The sequence below is a fragment of the Liolophura sinensis genome, chromosome 6, assembly GCF_032854445.1.
Source record: "Liolophura sinensis isolate JHLJ2023 chromosome 6, CUHK_Ljap_v2, whole genome shotgun sequence".
NCBI lineage: Eukaryota > Metazoa > Mollusca > Polyplacophora > Chitonida > Chitonidae > Liolophura > Liolophura sinensis.
This window is the reverse complement of record NC_088300.1, coordinates 46,680,772-46,701,959: the sequence shown is the minus strand read 5'-3', so window position 1 is coordinate 46,701,959 and position 21,188 is coordinate 46,680,772. Positions and strand designations below refer to the sequence as shown.

General features: G+C 39.8%; 2 protein-coding genes across 2 annotated transcripts in view; one reads left to right on the top strand and one right to left on the bottom strand.

Moving 5' to 3' along the window:
- The window catches only part of LOC135466166 (cysteine--tRNA ligase, cytoplasmic-like), a 160,032-nt gene that overhangs the window by 29,408 nt on the left and 109,436 nt on the right, over positions 1-21,188 (top strand). The gene's annotated exons all lie outside the window — the stretch shown is intronic.
- LOC135468043 (uncharacterized) overlaps positions 1-21,188 on the bottom strand; it is a 60,279-nt gene that overhangs the window by 17,633 nt on the left and 21,458 nt on the right. Inside the window, exon 2 of the mRNA XM_064746053.1 lies at positions 3,170-3,256. Coding sequence (XP_064602123.1) covers positions 3,170-3,256 — 87 coding nt within the window. The remainder of the gene's footprint in view (positions 1-3,169; positions 3,257-21,188) is intronic.

Sequence of the window (21,188 nt, the reverse complement as noted above, 5' to 3'; positions counted from 1 at the left end):
AAGCGTTCTTCTCTTGTTAGGCCCTGTCCCAGCTCAGTATGTAAAGACCTACATACGTGACCGGACAAAAACCCCCTCGCTGGACTGAGGGGCTGATTTGATTTCGGGCAATTCACAGACACATTTGGAATATTGCTGTCTGATTGAAAACTTCGGCATCAGTGATGGGAAGGATCAGGGTGATGTGTGAGGGGGAAAGGGACTGAAGCTGGGTGAGAAAGAGGGGAGGGGACTGAGCATGGGGAGAGGGCAGTTTTGGAGGAGGAGGAGAGCGGGGAGGGGGCTACCTCCTTTCCTTTTCTCTTGGTGAGTCATTCCTAGGACTGGGCAAGGGCAGCTCCCTCAGCAAGGATAACAATGTCTTAGCCATGCAATTACCAAGTTCAAATGAGCAGGAATCATTGATGACTCTCTCCTAGGAGTTTTCCCAACTGCATTGTTCCACAACAACAACAGCTGCAGTGGGGAAACAGTGACAGCGGGTTGGCAAAGTTTAATAAAACAAGGGCTCGACAGACCTCATTCAGTTCAGGGGCAAAGCAGTGGGGCTGGGCTGTATCTTCGCCCACTACAGCATTAGCGGCTGTTTGATGGGCACAGATGAAAGAAGGACATTTGGTTTAATATTGGCATCCATGTTCAAGAAGAGATTAAGTTTATGATAGAAAAATGGGAGTCAATTAAACTCATGGAAACAACTGGTTGGCAGTGAAACAACTGGTTGAGGCAGTGTTAAGAAGGCGTCTGGCTGGCTGTCCACTGTGAATCTCTACTCACAGAGTTGTAATCTTAGCTAGCCTGAACAAACTGTTTTGTAAGCTGAACATTTATCACTTGATCATCCACTTTAAATGTCGTGGCTGTGTAAAGAATCACAATACTCCCGCGAAGTGTGAAAATTCTTTGAAGTTCATAAATATATTTAGTGATGCTTAGAGAGAGGGCTACAGAATGGTTTTTGTCTGGAATTGCCTCAAGATATGAAAACATATGTGAACGTATCGTTAGAATGTTAGCAGTTCTAGTGAAAAAAAAAAAACAAACAAACAACAAATAAAACTTGTTTTTAGCAAGTGAGTGTTTGATGGATTTATTTCATTGGCAAAACTAGAAGAGAGTCCAAGCTTCTGGTAATTGGTTGAAGTGTGTAGTATTATATTAAGGTTTAACATATTTTCCCATCAAACGGTTCTTGAGTGATTGGGGCGTGGTGCAGACATTGAAGGCTGAGCTTGGTTGCTTTGCCTGCATCCAGCAGTTTAACAAACGAAACCATCTGTTAGTATGATCTCCTGATTAGTGGAACATGCTGATTGATTTCTAATGTTTGCAGATTTGTAGAGATTTGTGAAAGACTGTGAATGTCCCAGCTGAGTTTTCTTGGGTCACTGTTGTAATGGGCGTTCTCAGAACGGTACCTTGCAAACTGCCCGACCATAGAGTGGTTTACATTCGATACTGCTCCCGTTTACACAGCAGATTTGAGTTAACAGGATTTCCTTGCTGCATTACTTCACGAGACGGCTTAAAAAATATCAATTTGGAAAAGACGCTTTTCTTTGATGGCAGTTTGGCCATTGAGTTGGATGTATTTGTATAATCGTGTACAACCCATGCAAATTACCTCAACAACAAATCAGTGTGATTTTTTTGGAGCCAGAAGCAAGTGAAAGTTTTCTAAGAATTGATCTGAAGTTTGGTCTTGAAAAAAAAACAACAACACAGATGTGTGATTTAAACTTCTGTCCAGATGATTTGTCATTCTTGACAGGAATCCAGACTGATGTGAATGAAGGATTGAAATGTCCAGTCTTAACTCTGACTTGTATCTCCACTTTCCTGTATGAACAAACTTTGACAATATTATTACAAAAACCGACCATGGTTAGATTGACCAAATTTCTTAAGATGGTCAGCTTGTGAGTGAACAAAATGACATAACTTCGATGCAAAAGCAACTGTGTAACATTTCCTTTTTCATGAGGTTTCAAGGGAAGAAGTTTGTACAGTTGGATAAAAAAGTGATTAATTGTTTTTATTTTAATGGGGAAATTCCATTTTTTTCTCTCGCAAAAATGGCTTCAAAGCCTATGACAACAGCTGTGCATTGAGATTGTCTTGGTTCTGGTGCATGGTCTGTGGAGTTGATACTTTATTGTACAGTATGGTCCTGAAGTGGTCTCTTGATCCCATACCTGCGATCATGTCATCTGAGGTGTGATGGTGTGAGAGCTGACCGGTGTGATGACCATGAGTATGTATTGACTGCCCTTGACCATTGCTCTCTGACTGTGAAAGGCCATAATTACCGTACTCGGACACGTTTGTGACGGCCTGTCCACCTGGCCTAATGCCTCTCTCGCCTCCTTCAGTCTCACAGGCCAGATGCTCATCATTACAATGACAAGCCAAGTGTTATGAACAATTTTTGATATTTGTTTGATGACAGTTTCAGTGCGGGGCGTGTTGGTGTGATAAGTGGAAGGTTGTTCAGCGAAGAGTGTGATGGTTGCTGATAGGTGGCCGTGTCACTGCCAGCTCTGGGTGGGAGGCTATCGCAGGTTTTTTTTTTACCCTCTAACATAATTACATCTCTGGCCACACAAATCTGTTATTGTAGATTTATTGGAGTCCCAGTATGTGGCGCTGTTGGCTGTCGTTTTTTTTTAGCGGCCTAAGCTCGGACTATTTGCCTCCAGACGATAGCAGGCTGTATATAGGATTTGGATTGGAATTGATGTGATCAGGCAATCCACAGGCGCGAGTCAGCCTGCTGCCAGCCTTTCCCTACAGCAGATGGAATCACAAGTAAAATTGATTGGAATTCTAAGACCTGCAGGGACAGCCAATAATTTGTCATCACCTCAAACTACTACATGTGTGCGGGTTCAGTTGGGGACTTCCCCACTTTTTGGCTACCCTGTCAATGTTCTGTGTCCCATTACAATGCGGACACTTGTGCAAACTGGGCTTTCAATATGGGCATTTACGTTTGCCCCCATTTTTTTTTCTGTCTGTTGTAAGTGGTTCCTAAATAAACTTCCAGTGTGTCAGTGTATTCGGACTGGTCTGATCCATTCACATCTTTTACCTTAGCCAGTGGTGAAATTGCCTACTGTAGTTGACATCTATTATTGTGGCTTCGAGGAAAACAATGATCTGTACTCACTTTTGCAGTTATTATTTTTCCGAACGTATCCATCCCTCAGGGCGGCCATAATGGTGGGTGCTGGTTTGTGCCATATGCCATAGCGCACTGCAAAATAGAAGATATATAAACATAAGTTACTTTTGTCATGTACTGTCTAATTATTGTCATCTCTGAGTCAATTAAGGTGACATTCATAGAATTATGTGCTCAGATTCCATCCCAAGATTTTTTTTTTTTTTTTTTTGATTGGTGTTTTACGCCTTTCCATCCCAAGAATTCCAATATTTGGTACCACAGTGTGGCTAAGGTAGGCCTACTGCTGATGGATGGTTAAGAGCCTTAGTCATCCATTGATTCCTAAGATCATTATGACATCAATCATTTTGTCATCACATGGTCATAACAGTTATGTAATATGCCCGGTAATATTATTGATAATATCAAGTACATGTACTTGTGAAGAAAGCAAGATTGAACAATAATAATAATGAAGTCAAGGCATCACGATGGAAGTGTAAATGGTTGAAAGCTTTTGAAAAGCAGAATGTAAGATTTTAACATCTGTGTCATCATATACTGGTGAAGACGGGAGCATGTGTACATCATGGTAGCAGTAACAGTTCATGTTTACTCTGGTGAATATGTGTATCATAAAATCCAAACTTTTCCTAAACAAAAAGCAAGGCATATGTGTTTTAAACATTTTGCCTGTGGTTAGGGTTGTGATTGAAATACATGTGTGATGGAGCAGCCGTTTTACTGTGACTGTGTACTCAGTGTAAACAGTTTTTGTCACATTGAGCCGAGACTAAAATAACATTGCTTTATCCTGATGAGGTATCAGAATTTTATGGTTTGCATACTTGTTGATTTTGAAATAGAACCATGTTTTTATTATTGGATTTATGTCTATTGTCTGTCTTATATTGACAGCCCAAAGGCCGCTTGGGCACTTGTACTGCTACTGCAACTCTTCTAGAACCTTTTTTTTCATATGCAGTTTTACAATTCTGTTATCACGAATAGTTTAATAATGAATTTTGAATGATGATATTTTTTTTAATGTGCATGAGATGTTTCTCGCCACTTTTCGGTTTTGGAAATTTCACGTTGTATTCTAGTTGATGTGGGCAGTATTCTTGTCATACATATTTTTAGCTTGTAGAAATATCCTAAATAATCAGACATCTCTTCCATGATTAATGTGCCCATATTTCCTGATTCTGAGAGTTTTATTGAGTTTAAAAAAGTGTTTTGAGATTGAGATTGAACATGAGATAATATTCTAGTGCAAAAAACTGGAAGTTTCAGGACCAAAAATAATATTTTGTTCAATTATTTGCCTCCAAAATGCACTTTTGTGATGAAATTTTAGTTCATTTAGGTTACATGTTCAGGTACTTGTATATTATTGTCTCAAAATAAAATAATATTTACTTTAAATAGTGTTGTCCTTTGTATAACATTGTATTAGGCTTTTACTGTTGAGTCATGACTGATTGATTTCTTTTGCTTTAATGTAGTAAATTATCTAAGACAGGTCTTTCTTGTAAGATACATGTAGTCTAAAAGAAGCCAATGATAATTGATTCAGGTGCACTACATCAGACGAATGTTGACATCCACCATCAGTCTTCATAAAACAGGAGAGGTAATGACTACAATGACTGGCAATTACTTGTAGTTTGGGAGTTATAAATACAAACTCCTCCAGTGTCTGAGAATCTGTGCCAAATGTGTAAAGCATCTTAAACAGTTTAGCATTTTGGCTTTGCCGCATTTGCTACCAGGATCCCAGACTGTCTCAGACATTTGTTCCCCTCGTTTATTTGGAGGTGTTCACAGGCCTGTGGCTTGTCTGCCGGCTATAATAGTGGTAATCACTTGACTGGTTTTGCCACAATCAATACCACCTTTGCTCCTCAAAGTGACGCTTATTATATATGATAGTGACTTAAATTCTTTTTATCCCCACTTTTATTATGATTTGTAGATGGAGATGTATCAGTTTTTGTCAAGCAGAATATAAAAATCGTTGGCGTGGAAGATCAATTGAGGTAACAGGACTGTAACTGTAAAGTCTATTACTCGAAGTCTCTGCAGACTGAACTTATAAAACGATCAACCCATCAACTGAATGACAGGTCAGAATTACAAGTAGCTGGGAAAACCATACATGATACTGCTTTGAAGTCTTAAAAGAAGATTTCTATACATAATATCTGCATGGTTGTGGAGTGGGGGTATATAGCCATGTAGAGTGACCATTTCATGGAAAGTACTGGGGTCTTCAGTATGATGGATCAATTTACCATAGTATGTCTGAAAGAGGAGGTCTTTAGTCACGTCTTAGTAGCCAATGCTGAGGCCAAGACAGACCTCCAGGTTTTTCTTCATGTAAGCTTGTGCTAGGTACAGGCTACTAGACAATGTCGTGACCAAGGCATCAGCGTACCGTGATGCGTTTGACAGAAGCCAGTCAACAAATAACGTTGCAGTTGATTACATGCAATATCATATTGATTTTGTTTCCACCCTTTAACATTTGATCGTCAACTCTCTCTCACTTCTCTCTTCTCCCTCTCTCCGCATCCAATATTTTCCTGTTTTGGTTGAGGTCTAGAGCAGGCTCTGGCATCCTCATTGCAAGGCTTGTCAATGTGTGTAGCCATGATACTCATGCAGGTGGAGGCAAGAGCATTGAGATGTCACGCGTATTAATTGTGTGTGCTGAAGTCAGATTAGAACACTCCATAGGACTAAGCTCCCATCTGGGTTTATAGACGGCTGAAGAATGGTTTGGGAAGTTAGAATTCCACTGACTTCTGACTGCTACATGTAGCTGTGGTCACACCCTGCACTGTAACTGCCTCCCAGCACTCACAGCTTATTTGCATACATATCTGGCAGTTGGGCTCAGTTGGGCTTACTCTAATGCATACAGGAATATATAAAACACTTAACAGGCTGGGATAACCCAACAGTTTGTGAATACTAACTTCGTCAGAGTTGCCTTCTGGCTGTATTCAAATGGCCAGTGTCTACACAGTATACAAGGAATGGTTGTTTGATCAGCTGTAACTGGCGATTTATTTTTCCTGAAAACAAGCTCGGCTTTCAGTGCTGTTTGCCTAATGGAGATATTTCTGATACAAATTCATAAATGCGTAATATCTAAAAACTGTTCCGGAGATACCAAAATGCAAATATCAGCCAGAGAAGATGAATTTCCATAATAATAATATCAGTTGAATCTGTTGTAAGTTATGGTGCTGGAATTGGGATACAAATGTTGGGGCTTGTTTGTGCTTATCAAACCTGTTATGTGTATAATCAGAATGACAAGCCAGTGGTATCTCTCTTTTTTTTGGATAACTTGCAGTAACAAGTATTGATCTGCAAAAGTAATTTGATCATCATTTGATAAATTCATATCAACACGTGAATAATGCTGATCCACTTTAATTCATTCGTTGAATTTGTTTCAATAATGAATGACTTGAGCCACCACACAAAAGGAAATTGACATGAAATGTCTCGTCCTCAAGAGTGCTACATATTTATATATATATATATATATATATATATACATAAATATCAGGTTGTAACCACGACGACTAAATTTTGACCAGTAGTGAATCGATGTGTAAAAGTCCGTTGTACTGTTTTGATATTGTTTGCCATGGACTGTAGAAAAGGTTGTAGGAAATAAAACTTTGAAGTCATGGTGTGTGATTTTGTAGTCATGTGATGCATTTGTAGATGCTACAGACAGACAGACAGACAGACAGACAGACAGACAAACTGGCAGAAGGATATTTCTCTCACATTCTTGAGATTGTGATTACATCATAGCGACAGATAGATTTGGAAACAAGACTTAGACATTAAGTATGAATTATGGGTTGAGTGGCGTTAAGGTTAGGCCTGTAGCTATGAGTGCTAACGTAATACACCTTGGCAGGTTATTACTAGGCTGTAACAGTGCCCTACAGGGAGCTGTGTGATAACGTTTAGATTTTCTATGGAACTCTGCTTATCCGGTTTGGTCCACTGTTCAAGCAGACTGACTAAGTGCACACAGAGATGTTTTCACATTGGAATGGGAGCAGTTGAGAAAACAATATGGTACAATTTTTGTGGAGTCTGCTGCAGTTGTAAACATAGCTGTAGGCTGCATGACTAATTCAAAACTCAAATATTGAATTCTGTTTCTGGTTGTCCTGGGGGATTGAGGCTAGTATGGTGGTGGCAAAGCCCGGCCTTCCGCACCGACCACTTGATTAGATGCTCTCTGTGACGCTAGCTCGGCATCAACCTTCAGATAATATGGTTTCCACAAGAACGTGTGATGGAAGGTTTGCGTGATTCTTGTCATTTGGCCGATATGCAGGCTCTTTGAACACATTTCATCATATTTCACTTCGCCAGGCTGGGTTTAGCATTAAGGTATTATTTGAAACTTGTCCTAAACTCTCTGATCATGAAGCTGGTAATTGTCTCAATGGTTTGCCAACACTTTGACTAGTCTCAGGTTTATGAAGAAAAGCGTACACTTTGGCTGAAATGTCAGAACTGATTGCAATTTAAAGTCTAAGGGTGTTCCATAGATGTGATTACCTGGTGTTGAATTACAATGATTGTGAGACAGAAGATATGTATTGTTTCTTGGAAGGCTGAAGTGTGGTTGTAACAAAGAACAAACCTATGGTTTCCCGAAAGCTAAAATGTGGTTGTAACACAGATGGTATACATATAGTTTCCTATGAGCAACGAGTGGTTGTAAAATAAAACATGTCTCTCTTTTTATTTAAGCACAAAGGTGGTTATAACACAGATGGTATGTATAATAATAGTTTTCAGGAAGCTTCCTTGTGAGTAGCCATTATTATACATATTTGATTAACTACTTATATAAACATTTATATCCTGCATCCTATACTTGTATATGTTCATTCTTTTCAAGTACCTAGACTTGTTTTGCATAAAGAAATGTCCTGTGTATATATAAACATTTCTTTTTCTGGTCTGATAACATATGCTTGGTGAAAAAATAAGGAGATTTTGCTTGAGGCATTAAGAGGATTCCATTGTCTTTAACTGTATGCCTATACCTGTACAGATATATTATTCAGGTGCTAATCCTTTGAAGTCTTATCCCCTGTGCTTTTAATCTGGATTATCCATATTGAATCTTTTATGGCTAATAATGCTTTGGGTATCCTTGAATTATTAAGATTAATTTATTCTTTGTGAGTTTTTATATACATGTATGATGGCCCCTAGAAGGCACACAGCCCAGTGCTATCTCTTCCCACACAGATGCCTATGGAGCTGCCTGATGTTGATCGCCACCACTAGATCAGCCTGATGCACATAGTAATTAGCCTGACTTCAAAGGTTCTGCCATGTAGGTCATACTGTGATCTGTTCACAGCAGAATTGAGTGTGTACATGTACCTGAATGGGGAAACAAGGCTTTCATCTGTACTGTATACAGTATATGATGAGCACTGATACAAAACTCTGTCACTCATACCTTTGGTGAACACTTTAGTTGTCAAATTATTTCCTGTTTATATGAATATTGCGTTTGACCTACAAGTACATTCCCGTACTTATAATCTTATTTGCGAAAGATGAACATGCTTTTTTCTTTGTCTGTCTTGACAAAATTGGTTGACATGTAGATATTTATTGCATTCTGTTTCCATAATATTTAAAACAGTTGTCCAAATAACTTTATATTTGAAATTGTTGGTTAATGAACTTTACATTAAGACCAGCTATTTTGCTTAATATTTAAAGCAGGCGGTTTGCTTAATACATGAGGCATTTGGTTGTTAATACATGAACCCTTGCCCTTTCTCCAGTCTAAACTGTGTATATATTGTTCTTACAGCATTTTTTGCATTTTTCCTCGTGCAACAAAAGCATGACCTCTATGTTAATGCTTTAACCACAGTTGTGCTTGATGCCTACATTTTAGGTGAACTTTTTACTTTAATGAAGCACAACGATTTCCTTATGTGCAGCGAATTTTGAATAAAATGATGAGAAGTACTTTGTTATTAGTACAAAGACTACACCATTTGTATACGTCCAAGTATAGAAAATTTGTATTGAAAGGTTTAAATGGGCAATCCATTGATTTATTGATGTAGAAGGAGAATTAAGGTGTCAGATATAAAAATATTTACCTCTGGCAGTTTCTGATTTGGTGCCACACAGCATATTGAGTTTGCAGCAAGGCTTGATATGTTGACCATAGAATACATCAGATGGACTTAACATACCGATTACTGCACAAAGGGCAATAGGGCTTGATTAAAACTGTTACTGAAGTACTGGGGAAGACCACCAAATGGTGGCCATAATGGCAGGGAGCTAGCTTTAGTCTTTTGATCTGTCACGTAGCGATGGTGTAAAGAAGTTTAACGATGAAGCAGACTTGGTGGCGGAATGAGGGATTAGTGAAGCTTACATCACATTTGTGGTCCGACCCAAGCAACTCGCTTCTCTTAGCCTTCCGATTGAAAATGTTTCCACTGGCAAACCCCCTACTTGGGAGCGGGAAGCCAGCTTAAGTGGAGATCTTTTTTTACCGGACTAAAAGTTTTGTGTTTGTTCAGAGCATTTCCAGCATTTCTTTCCTGTGCCAAGTAAAACAACTTTATCTGCTGTTCATCGAAGCGGAGGACATGTTTGTGATGTGAGCGCTTGCCATCCTGGAAGGCGTCCTGAATCAGCGGGTACACCAGTGACACTGATGACTTGACCGACGATCCCATACCTCTGCGCACTCGCTGTCCGCGCTATTTGCTGAGCATGCTAAATCTATTGGATGGTTAGGAACTTCATTTCCAAAACCTCGCCTCATTTCCCCCTACTCCCTTTCCTCAATTCATTCTGCGACTGCAAGAGGCAAATTAGCCTGTCAGGCCAGTCACATGAGGGCTGGCCAGAAAGCACGGTGAAAAAGGCTTGGTCAAAATGAAAGCTGTGTTGACTATGGAATTGCAAATCTTCTCAATTCACTGTAAACTGCTGTAAGCCAATTTGGAGGGACTGGTTAGTGGTAGCAGTTTGACACTATGATATTCTGTAGCCAGAGTGAAAGTCCTTGGAGGGATACTTGTAATTATTCTCTGCTACACTGCATTAAGGGGAATCATCGTAAGTGTGGTAATGGATTGTCAATCAGGTGCTACTGTGCAGGCAGCCTGGACTAAGTATAGCTCCGAGGTGTACCTCTGTAGGCCGGGAATGCTTTAATGGCGGCAAAACAGTTGGTGGTTGACTCCAAACCATCTTCAGTTTCCAAAATGTATACCTATTTCATTGGATGCCTGATTCGCAAATGACATGCAGTGTGGATCATTGGGAATTGTGTGGAGTAATTCCTGCTCTTTACCAGTTATGCTAATCTGACTGTTGCTAATGGTAGTAAAAAGTTTAGGTGTTAAAGAGTCAGCATGGGGACGTGTGGTGGTGACAGACTGGGCAGCACCAGAGACGGCCTGATAAGGCACTAATATCACTGGTTAATGTACCACTCCATGTAAATCACTCCAGCTTTACACATCAACTCTGTAGAGGAATGCAAACAGCTCTCTTCAAGTAAACATGTGTCAAAATAAAAACATTATCTGTGCGTGCAGTAGCTGCCGTTTTTGGGTACTCCATCATTGTCATGTTTAGCCTTCTCAGATTGACAACCATGTACCAGTTACTTCCTGAAGGAGAGGCCGTCTCAAGTTATATCACCTTTTTGCTCCTGCTTCATACAAAGATGCAGTTCGTGCAAATCGAAAGCAGGTGTTCACAGAATTTGACAAGCCATTATAAGAAGTCTTGTGGAACAGCCATGCCACAAGATGTATTTTTTTTTTTTGCTGTGAAAATGCCTAGATGTTGTAACTAGCAAGATATGATTTTCAAGTTTTAACTGCTGTTTTTTTTTAGTGGGTTTTGTATCATTCATTTCTGTTTTCTTATCTGCATTTAGAATGTTGCCATCTTCCACTTGAAAGAAAAAGTGAAATAAATTCTAGTTGTGAACATATTATCACTATGATATGGCTGAATTATTTCAAATGTGAAGCAAAAGAACCCAAACCAATCACTCATTCATTCTGTGATATGCCCTTAGTCTGAAAATTTTAAATGCTGTATTTCAGAGCTGTATGGAAATGTGGAAATTAAACACTGCTACAAAGTCTGTAAGGCATGTTCACTGTCAGATGCCTTGCATCTTTTTCATATCAAGTGCAATGAAGTATGAATTCAAAAAGATGTTACTTTCTTATAAAATCGATTACAACATTTCTCCAATGTCACGAGGGATGTATTTCCAGTAAGGATCTCTTCATGCTGTTATGACTATAGTTATGAAATTATGGTTATGTTACATTTTACTTATATTTATATACCGTTGTCTGGTAGTGTCCTAGGACATGTGATTAGTTATATAGGAATATTATGCTTATAGCGTAGAAATATATTAAAATGTCAATTGTTTTTTTATGTTTTGGCTGCTGGAATGTACATAGACCCCTGCTAAATACAAGTGTTCACAGATTTCAGATAATTTCACCTCTCTTGCTGATATAAAAAAAAAACCCTACTGTTCTGCCCGCCATATTGTGCATTCTATGAAATTTATTAGCCACTGATGGCCTGTGATATTTATGTATAAACTGGAGGAAAAGACAGTGTGATGCCAGATCAGTATGATCAGAAGTCTATTAACTTAAAAGACTTAAGTCAAGTTAGCAGACTTCTGGTATGATATTATGGTTTTCATGGAATAATTACATGATGTAAACAAGCTTTTGAAGGTGCTTACAGATGTGTGCAATGACAGTGTGGTGAGACATGTGAGTGTTGTATGGAATGGTTTGTTCTAATGATGCCTGGCGTAATGGGAGAGAGAAGTGTATTCATGAATGATTCAAATTTGTCATTTGATCTTTATTTATGAAGGTCCTTGGAAATCTTTCCACCAGAAAGAGACTTACATTAATGTAATGGTAAATTTAGAACTGTGTATGATATATGAACCATAAAGCTTATTACTTTCTCACGGTGTTACCTGGAATCACTGTCCCATGTGTTAATTAGACTGTGACCTGCATACAACAGGTATCACCAGGTCAGTTGTCTGTACTATTGACTGCGTTTTCTAAGAATCAAGCTGGATATTCCACATGACACATGCATTGTGAATTAAATACAGTGTCTGAATTGATTGTAAATAGTAAGGAAGCCTTCAGCGGCTGTGACCTGGGCTTATTGCCCCGGCTGTAAGAGCTTACTGCTGCTAACTGATACAGGTACCTGTAATTGGGTTGTAACAGTAAGACTTGGATCAGGGAGAGAGAGAATGCTGACTGGTTAATTCTCCACCAGATGCCAGGTCATGGCTTCAGCCGGGTTACCCGACGAGCAATACACTTCAGCTCTGTCCTCTCTAATCAAGAGAGACCCACCATATTACAGCCAAACCGACCATGTAAGATTGCCACTAACTGATGAAATTATGCCAGCCCCTTCACTGGGCAAACAGCAGAATCAGAATGGAGCACATGGCGCCGGGAGCAAAATGGCGTTAAACTAAGCGTTTACAAATGTATGGCTCTCCTAACTCAGCCAGTGGTCAGCGATGGGTGCCTGCTAACCCGGCCCGACTTCCTGATGGATGAACGGCCATTGAGCAGCAATGGAAAGGTTAGCCCATATGCAACACTTTATACTCTGCACCAAAGCTGCAAAACCCAGGAATGGAATCATATAGTGGAAGCTGTTAATGTGATCTATAATGATACAAGGACTGTTTTTTAAATGGAAATGCACAAAATGAAGCGGATGTATCGATGTCAATAAAATTTAAATGATTGAAACATATATTCAGAGAATATATTTTTCTGAATAAGGCAGTGGCACACTGTGTTTTTTTTACGTGTAGGTCGTTAGTGATTGCACATCCACATGGAGGAACTCCAACCAGCCAAATATCCTCTTTAAGGCTCAAATCAGCCAGAAAAAGCCAGTGCCATAGCCGGAGTCAAGGGAACAAATTAGATGGAGAAACTGTTTGTAGTTTATCAATGACAAAGTCAAATCAGCCACCGAGGGACAAACGGCCTGAGCTGCCTGTAAATTAAAAGTCCTCCTCTGTGCACCAAATGGTTTTTGTTGGTGTTGGAAAGCCAGCACCTGTTTCAAGATAGAGTGATGAGCACTAGTCAGGCTTAACACTGATGACCAAGTTCCAGTCTCCTATCCACAGGTACTAGAAATCTGCCAGAGTTTGCGATTAGTCTTCACTGAGGCATAGACGATCCTTGTCATGGAGACTCAAGGACAAAATTACAGGAACTGGGCATGGAATTTTCCTGTAATGAGGTTTTGAAATTTAATATTTGTCCAGTGGGAGATTTAACAGGTAATTCATGTGTCTGAGAAGATAAGCATCTAAACTGAGCTCTGGTAAGGGAAAACAGTTGCCATCAGTTTTAATTATGCTTTATGATAGAATGGGGATTTGAGGGAGATCTATGATCTGCCTGTCTCAGTCAATGATTTCTCACTGTGCTCAGCTCTGCATTGATTATGACAGGCCCTGTGAAAAAAGTCAATTGTACAGGCAGCTTTTGGCACCATAGGTCATGGTGGTAGAAGGAGAGAGGGATTTTGTGAACTGAGGGTGGGAAAGGGGGGGGGGTCATGGGATGAGGTATGACTACATGTATCTTGGAGTGATATGGTTACAGTATGCACTTTAGTCCATGTATATGCTTGTATCTGTAAAACAGTGTTGTAAACAGATACACTGTAGATAGAATTACGTGTACACATAGATGGTCTATTTGTTTGAAAACATGGCTGTTTTCCAAGAACAGGTATCTATAAAAATCGATACGATTGTTTTGAGAAAGTGCTGTATGCATTTACGTGTACAGAATTACAATTTACAAATAAATCTCATTGAAAGTGTTGAGTTTTATTTTCTTTTTATGGCTGGTAATCATCCATAAATGGCAAAATAAATGACTTATAAAACCTTTCTATCTGTCGATGAGGTGTTCGTTTCTTCAGTTTCATTAGAAAGTCATATTTTCAGCACATTAATAGCAGCTTTTTTTCCTCGCCAGGATGTGTTGTTGCTTGTTCCATTAGGCAGGCGAAGCATTAAATATGGTTTGTGGAGGAAAATATTGCTGTTGTACAGCAATAAACGCAATATGTTGCCATGCCAAAAAAAAAAAAAATTGTGCAAAAAAAAAAGGTATTAGAAAGAAGGATCAATACGAATCTTCCGTCATTAAAATGCTCCAACAAGCTTTATTTAGCAGTCTCCTTAAAGTCACTTAGGCAGTACAAAATGTATTATTTGTGGATTGAAAGGGAGTGTTTATTGTTGGGATTGATGCGGCGATCCAAACCCAGCTTCTGGCAGAATTACTGGTGCATGGGAAAGAGATAAGCCTGCATTAAAGTAGCCATGAAATATGGTATTTTGTTGAGACTGGCTTTGGCTTAGGGTTCTTCCTGACAACCTGGTACACGGTGTAATCAGAGAGAAGCTAATGTTCCAACTGGCCTTCCCAATGGCAGTCGCTATAATTACTCCATCGACTGTCCCTGAAGAAAATGACATGGACAGAAGAGACTTGCATACTAATACGTGGTAGCCGTCAAATATGTAATAGTGTGCTATTAATTGTGAAGCCAAGTGAGAGCGTCTTGCAGATTGGTCCTGTGACATTTCGTTTTCCCTGGTGGTGAATGGGGACTTATGTCAGGGATGACCGTTGACCAGTGGTCATCAGATGGCGTATTCGCTGGTACATGTAGACAAAGCTGTACTAGCTGTAGCGAGAGTATTCAGGAGTGGGAGTCTAGGGAGTATTTACAGCTCTGTAATCATGCTGAACAACCAAGGTAAATTCATGGCAGGGGAAACAGCGGCCATTGCTCTCACGCTAACCATTCCACTGGCCATGCCATTTATATCAGTGGACAAAACATTAATGGCCAATACTGTTACCAAGTGTTTTTATGGCTTTGTGTAAAATAGCTGTGTTTCCTGACCGCAAACTAGTTCAGAGTTACAGTAGTTGACCTAAAATTTCCTGCAGTTTACTCACTTTGCCTGATGTTTAGATTTCTTTTCATCTTGGAAAAAGGTGTTTTTATGTTTGTTAGGAAAGTACGATGATATCCTTCTGGAAAAATATGTCACTTTCAGCAAAAAAAGAATACTTGATCCACTGTAAACATTTATGTTTTGGCTCTAAAATTTTAGGTGAAGTACAGTACTTCTCTGTGAAAGTGGGTTTGTTATGAAGAAGCATCAAACCAAAAAGTAGTACTGAACAAGTCATTAGTCAACTGAATGACAAGCGGTTTGCATCTGGAGAAATTCCACACTTATGTATTAAAGCCTTGAGTGAGCTATTTCCAGTGCACACTGGAGATGGTTTTGTTAACACTGAGATCTGTGGCCTGCTTAATCTTTGCACACGTAAATGTCTGATAATATGAGCAATCCGGCCTCCTACAGCTGGTGACAAGACCAAGGGGATCAGGGATGTCTCCGGTCTTTACAAAAGCTCCTGAGGAGTATGTACAATACCATTGTCCTCTGATAAAAAGTCCCTTGTTTTCCTACAATAGACGTGAAGTGATAGGCGATATTGTAGCCATATTAATATGGTTGTCTGGCATAAAGGCTGAATGGACCCCCCAGAGGTTATAGGCTCTCCAGACACAGGATCTGGCGTTGAGGCTGACACAACCACCTGCTGGCCCATCTCATACTTGTCCCATGCACACAATAGCCAAAAGTCTGTGGATGTGGGTAAATCTGACGTAGAGCTTATCCAGCGGGCATCAAGGGAGGCCCTAGGACAGTGTTAATAAGGGACACCTACACACCAAAGCGACATTCCTCTACAATGCTTCCAGAGCAGGGTTACAACTTCAGACTGAAGCCTGCCAACTCCAGCTGGCTAGCATGATGCCTAATTCCATATCTGCAGATTGCAGAATTCCGATATGTGTGGCGAACAATAGCCGATGTTAGGAGGGAATTGAATCCTCGGGAAAGGTGCCGAGTGGTCAGGGTGCTCATCAGAGGCCTGATAGGATAATAATCAAGGGGCACGGCCTTCGTTAGTGCCTGTCCCCCAATATACATTGGCGAACAGTCTCTTCCAATGGAAGTGTTCACAATACACACACGCACAGTTAATAAAACAAAACTGCAAGTACTACATATATATGCATTGCACGTATCTTGCTTCAGATCTCTGTATATGCTACAATTGGGCTGTAAACATTCCATTTAATTTGAGATAACATCAAACTTGATATTTTGGACATCAGAAAAATTGAGTTGTGAATCTCTCAGGAGTATGCTGTTGATATTTCAATCAGCAATTAACACACCTTCCAGATGGATGAGACTCATTAAACAGACTTGCCACATTTGTAGGTATGAGCGCGTATGTGTACAGCATGTTGTAATAAATCACATTAGATGAGCTAGATGTCTTGTATGCACAGCCCTACCTCAAATTGTTCAACAAGTCTTTTGGAGCTGAGAACATCATGTCCTAGCCATTTAGAGTCTTTATCTTCGACTAATTATTGGATGACAAAAAGGCTTTTTGTGTACATAATGACAGGATTTCCTGACTGGTCAGCTATTATTGTGGGGAAAAAGACAGTGCCAGTCTGTAATAATCAGGCTCTGGACATGGGAAGCAAGCCTCTGATGCTGGCTTATACATTGGTCACATCCAACTATATTATAGCTCTGCCAATTAGAATAACGACTAAGTAATCCATGTAGACAGTAGTCTGTCAACTTCAGGAAAACACCAATTATCTGTTTCTTTTATCTTGTATACAAAGGGATGGCCATTTATAAGGTGCACAACAGATGAGAAATGCGAGCGGAATACAGGACATTGACATTCAGTGGAAAAGAAAAATGAGTTATTTGATATCTCTTTTTCTGCTGTGTGTGAAGTTCAGTGAACCAAAGTGGCCTTTACTTAGGTGAAGAATGTGTCATACCACAGACAGGGTATTTCAATCGTGTCTGCAATTAACAAGGGAATAAATATGAGAGCAGGATTCTAGTACATTTGTGTGTAACAGTAGTTTGGGCTGAAACCATTTACATGTAAAATGTTGTCTGAATGTGTGTTTACAGCCGATTCAGCCGGCAACACTTTGAAAATTTCTTGAGACATTTTAGCTAAAATAAACACGGAAAGGGCTTGCATAACTGTGTTACTTGTCAGAGCTCAATCGCCTGATCAAAGGTTGAAAAAACAGGAAGGACTGAGGAGATAGTCTGTAAGATACTGCCATTGTCCAATCTGAGCAGGGGACCAGCGCCTTATAAACATGGCTGAAGGATGTGAAGAATTCTTCTGTGAAGGAGGTATTTTCTTTTCTAGCCCAGCCTATCTTAGCTGTGACAGCTTTAATGAGAGGATTACAGCTTTACTAGGCAACAAATGGAGATGCAAACAGCAGATAGGACATCTGGTTTTCTCATGCCCAGGCCCCTTCTGGCTTTCCAGTCAACCTTATAGCCAATGCAGGCTTCTTCTGCCAACATTTCTTCACTCCTTTCACTTCATTAGCTGCAGAAGAAGGGCTTTTTTCTGCTTGCCTACAAATATTTTGAAAGCTTAAAATAACATGTTTTCATTATGTAGAATTTAGCAAATGGGCCTGGGGCATGGAAGTCAGATTGTAACACAGTCTTGTAGAGGGGTCTGTAGTCATTAACAGCTATATGAGCTGTAGTTGTGTTTTACCAGCTACTTTTTCTCCAGGTTATCTTCTCTGGTTTCTAAACCAGTTTCATCTTAAGTATAACAGTGTGGTTTGGGGAAAACATTTCGCACCTACACAGAAACAAGATCTGGCACAGGTTTTGCCATCGAGTGCCATTCTGATCAGCGATAACACATACTAATCTTAACTTGTGTTGTTTTAGCTGTTGTTTTTTTTTTCTTTCCTGTTCCTTACTACAACTGAAATGGGCTAAATGTGTCCCATGTTTAATTGGGCAGTGGTATATAGGTTTACCTTGCAGTTGGCTTTATATGGTATGAAATAATCGTCACATACTGTAACAGATAAAGAAAGAATGTAGACTTAATTTCTCCTTGTTTGTGCTTGATTTTTATAGTAAAGTACATATATCTTGTGATGGACAAATCTTTGGAATGTGAACACAACCCTAAATGCCTGCTAAGTATAAATGTGTTCCCATACCTATGAAAGAGAGTGCTTTCTACAAATGTCAATATTAAGGAAATGGGAAACATTATTTCTGCATCAGTTTATAAAGATATTCAATCTATGCGTCGAAACAGACGTTCATGTGCTGTTGTCCTCCAAAGCTATGGAAATTTCAGATCCAGTTTTCCATTGTGGATCTGATGCAATCTGTACTTGGTACAGATGGCTAACCAGGTTTGACCTGCACAAGTTGGATTAGGAACTATTGAAGGAGAACATCAAGAAGCAGAATCTTGATTACTGATTCCTGATATTGAAACATATGAGGGGAAAATTGAGGTAATATATTATACAGTAGAATATGTGAGAGCGAAGTTTGGAGACCGTAAAATGTTGCGTAGATGGATATCAGTATGCAGACAGTGGTTGAGGAGTACAGGATCAGGGACAGGTTGACGGATGGGTCTGTTCTTGGGGAGACAGTAAGGGGAGGAGGGGATGAGGAGAGGACTTGGCAGTAGCAGACTGCTGGCCTGGCAGGGCACTGGCTTAGATTAGGCTGGCATGTGGCGGGCAAGGTGGACAGGACATTCTGGCATTTCTTCTGCAACAAAAACACCACATCACATTGTTGTGGTGGTGGAGAAAGGCTGTGTTCTGGGATGTTTTTCATTTATCTGACTGCTTCCAATATGTGACTTGTTTGTGAGTTTTTTTATCGCCTGGCATATATCCCTAGCCTGTGTCTGTTATCACCCTCCCCATTCCTAGACAGCTGCTCTCTCTCCCCTCAAATACAGGTGTGCCAACTGCTGCCTGTTTACCCAGCCTTGTTTACAGTATACTGGTCCCCAATATGTTATGATCACAATGCTCTATTCCCATCCTTATCATTGATTCATGCTGATATAACCATTACTTCAGATTCCCGCTTACTGCATGATAAGGTCACCTCAGATTACCGATTCCTGTAGTCTTCATTTGCTGATAATTTCAACTATATGTTCAGGTGCAAAAATCAATTTTTTTTCTGAAGTTTGTAACTGCCTCCATTTTATTGCATATAGTTGAATGAAAAGGGGAAAATTTTATTGTACAACCTGACAGGTTTTTACTTTCGAACAAAGGTAGCTCTTTAAACACAAATTATTGTATCAAGGTGGACCACTTTAGATGAATTGTGACATCAGTCCAGAATAAAGTTTGTAGAAATTTTAAATGTCATTAAAATCTTAAGAGAAAATGTATTAAGAGTTTGATGACTTAAATCTCAATACCAGACTAAGTTTAACTAATTGTACCAGTTTTAAGTTCTTAATATACTTTTAATTTACCTTTTGGTAAGTTTGGTCACATTCATTATATCTTTTAGCCTGAATGATAAAGTTTTCTCAATTGTCTCTGAGCCAAGATGCATCAATAACCTAACAAGGTTAGTTAACCCCTAAGTTTGAACATATATAACAAAGCTTCATGCAGAAAATCTGTGAAGCAGGAATGCACAGGAGTCCCTAATACCACAGGTAGTATAATTTTCTTGTCCTCAGAAGACAGTATAGCTTTCCATTAAATGACAAACCCAAATCTGCTAAAAAAAACCCCCCAAAAACATGACAGTTTCCCAGAAATTCGAGCCAGCTGTCATGTGGCAATTTCCACGACAGGGCAGGACTTCCTGTACCACCCCCAGTACATCCGTGAGTTCTCTTCCACTATGTGCCCCTGTTTTTTACTCAGCAGTTGTCTAGCTGTCATGCCCGTGAATGGCCAGAACCCAGGTATCCTGCCACTGAACAGCTTTCACATTCGCATTACCAGGATACTTATTTGTTTTTGGCTTGTAGCACCACCCTGCCAAACTGTGTCTTTTGTTAGGACCAAACCCAGGGCTTCCATCGATCAGGGACGGGTTGCCAGAATTGGTTGTCCCCATAAGATGTTAAACCAGGACAATCGTAAATTACAAGTAACATTGCCAAAAGATAGCCAGTAAATGTAGACTGCTTGGAAAGGAAAAAAAAAGGACAAAAAAAAAAGCGGGATACAGGATAAAAATGATGAAGTGTGTTGGGTAGAGACAGCTAATGTAATTGGATTGAATGAGGTTTGGAATGCTGGATAAAAGGTTTTGGCTGGTGGAAGCGTACAGTTGAACATGGACATCGTGGATTATGTTGGCACAGCCCTTTGCCAGCGCCGGGTTCAGGAAACAAGCTGGAACAAAAGCTTGAAATGGGTTGTTCAGTTTAGCCGTTGTCGTCACGGGAAACAAAACATAGGTGGATTTGTGCTTATCTCCAGAATTTGCCTGGCCTGGTGGCTCACTGAGATCACAGCGGTCAACCACCAATTGTGTTAATTGCTGGAAGATCCTGGTCTTGGTCAGAGAAAAATTTCCTAAAGTACATAATCATGCTGGTATATTGTCCATGAAACATCATGTCCCAGCCAGAGGGGGTCAAGTGTAGGGAGGGGTAAAGCTAGGTCCATTAAATCACTTCAGCGTTTCCTGGCAGGGAAGTTCTGCCCTGTGCTGACCCCAATCTACCAACAACCCACGTAATTAAGGCGACCGCGTAAGTCTCGCACATATAGGTGCAGCCAAATTTCATTTTCATCAGCGGAGTGAAATAAAGTAATTACATCAGAGTGAAATAGTGGCTGTTAATGAGACTGTGGCCTTCAGATGGTGTGATTACATGTCTGACCTCTAATTGAACAATCAATAGAATGCCTTAAAATAATTTAAATTGTGATGAAAAGA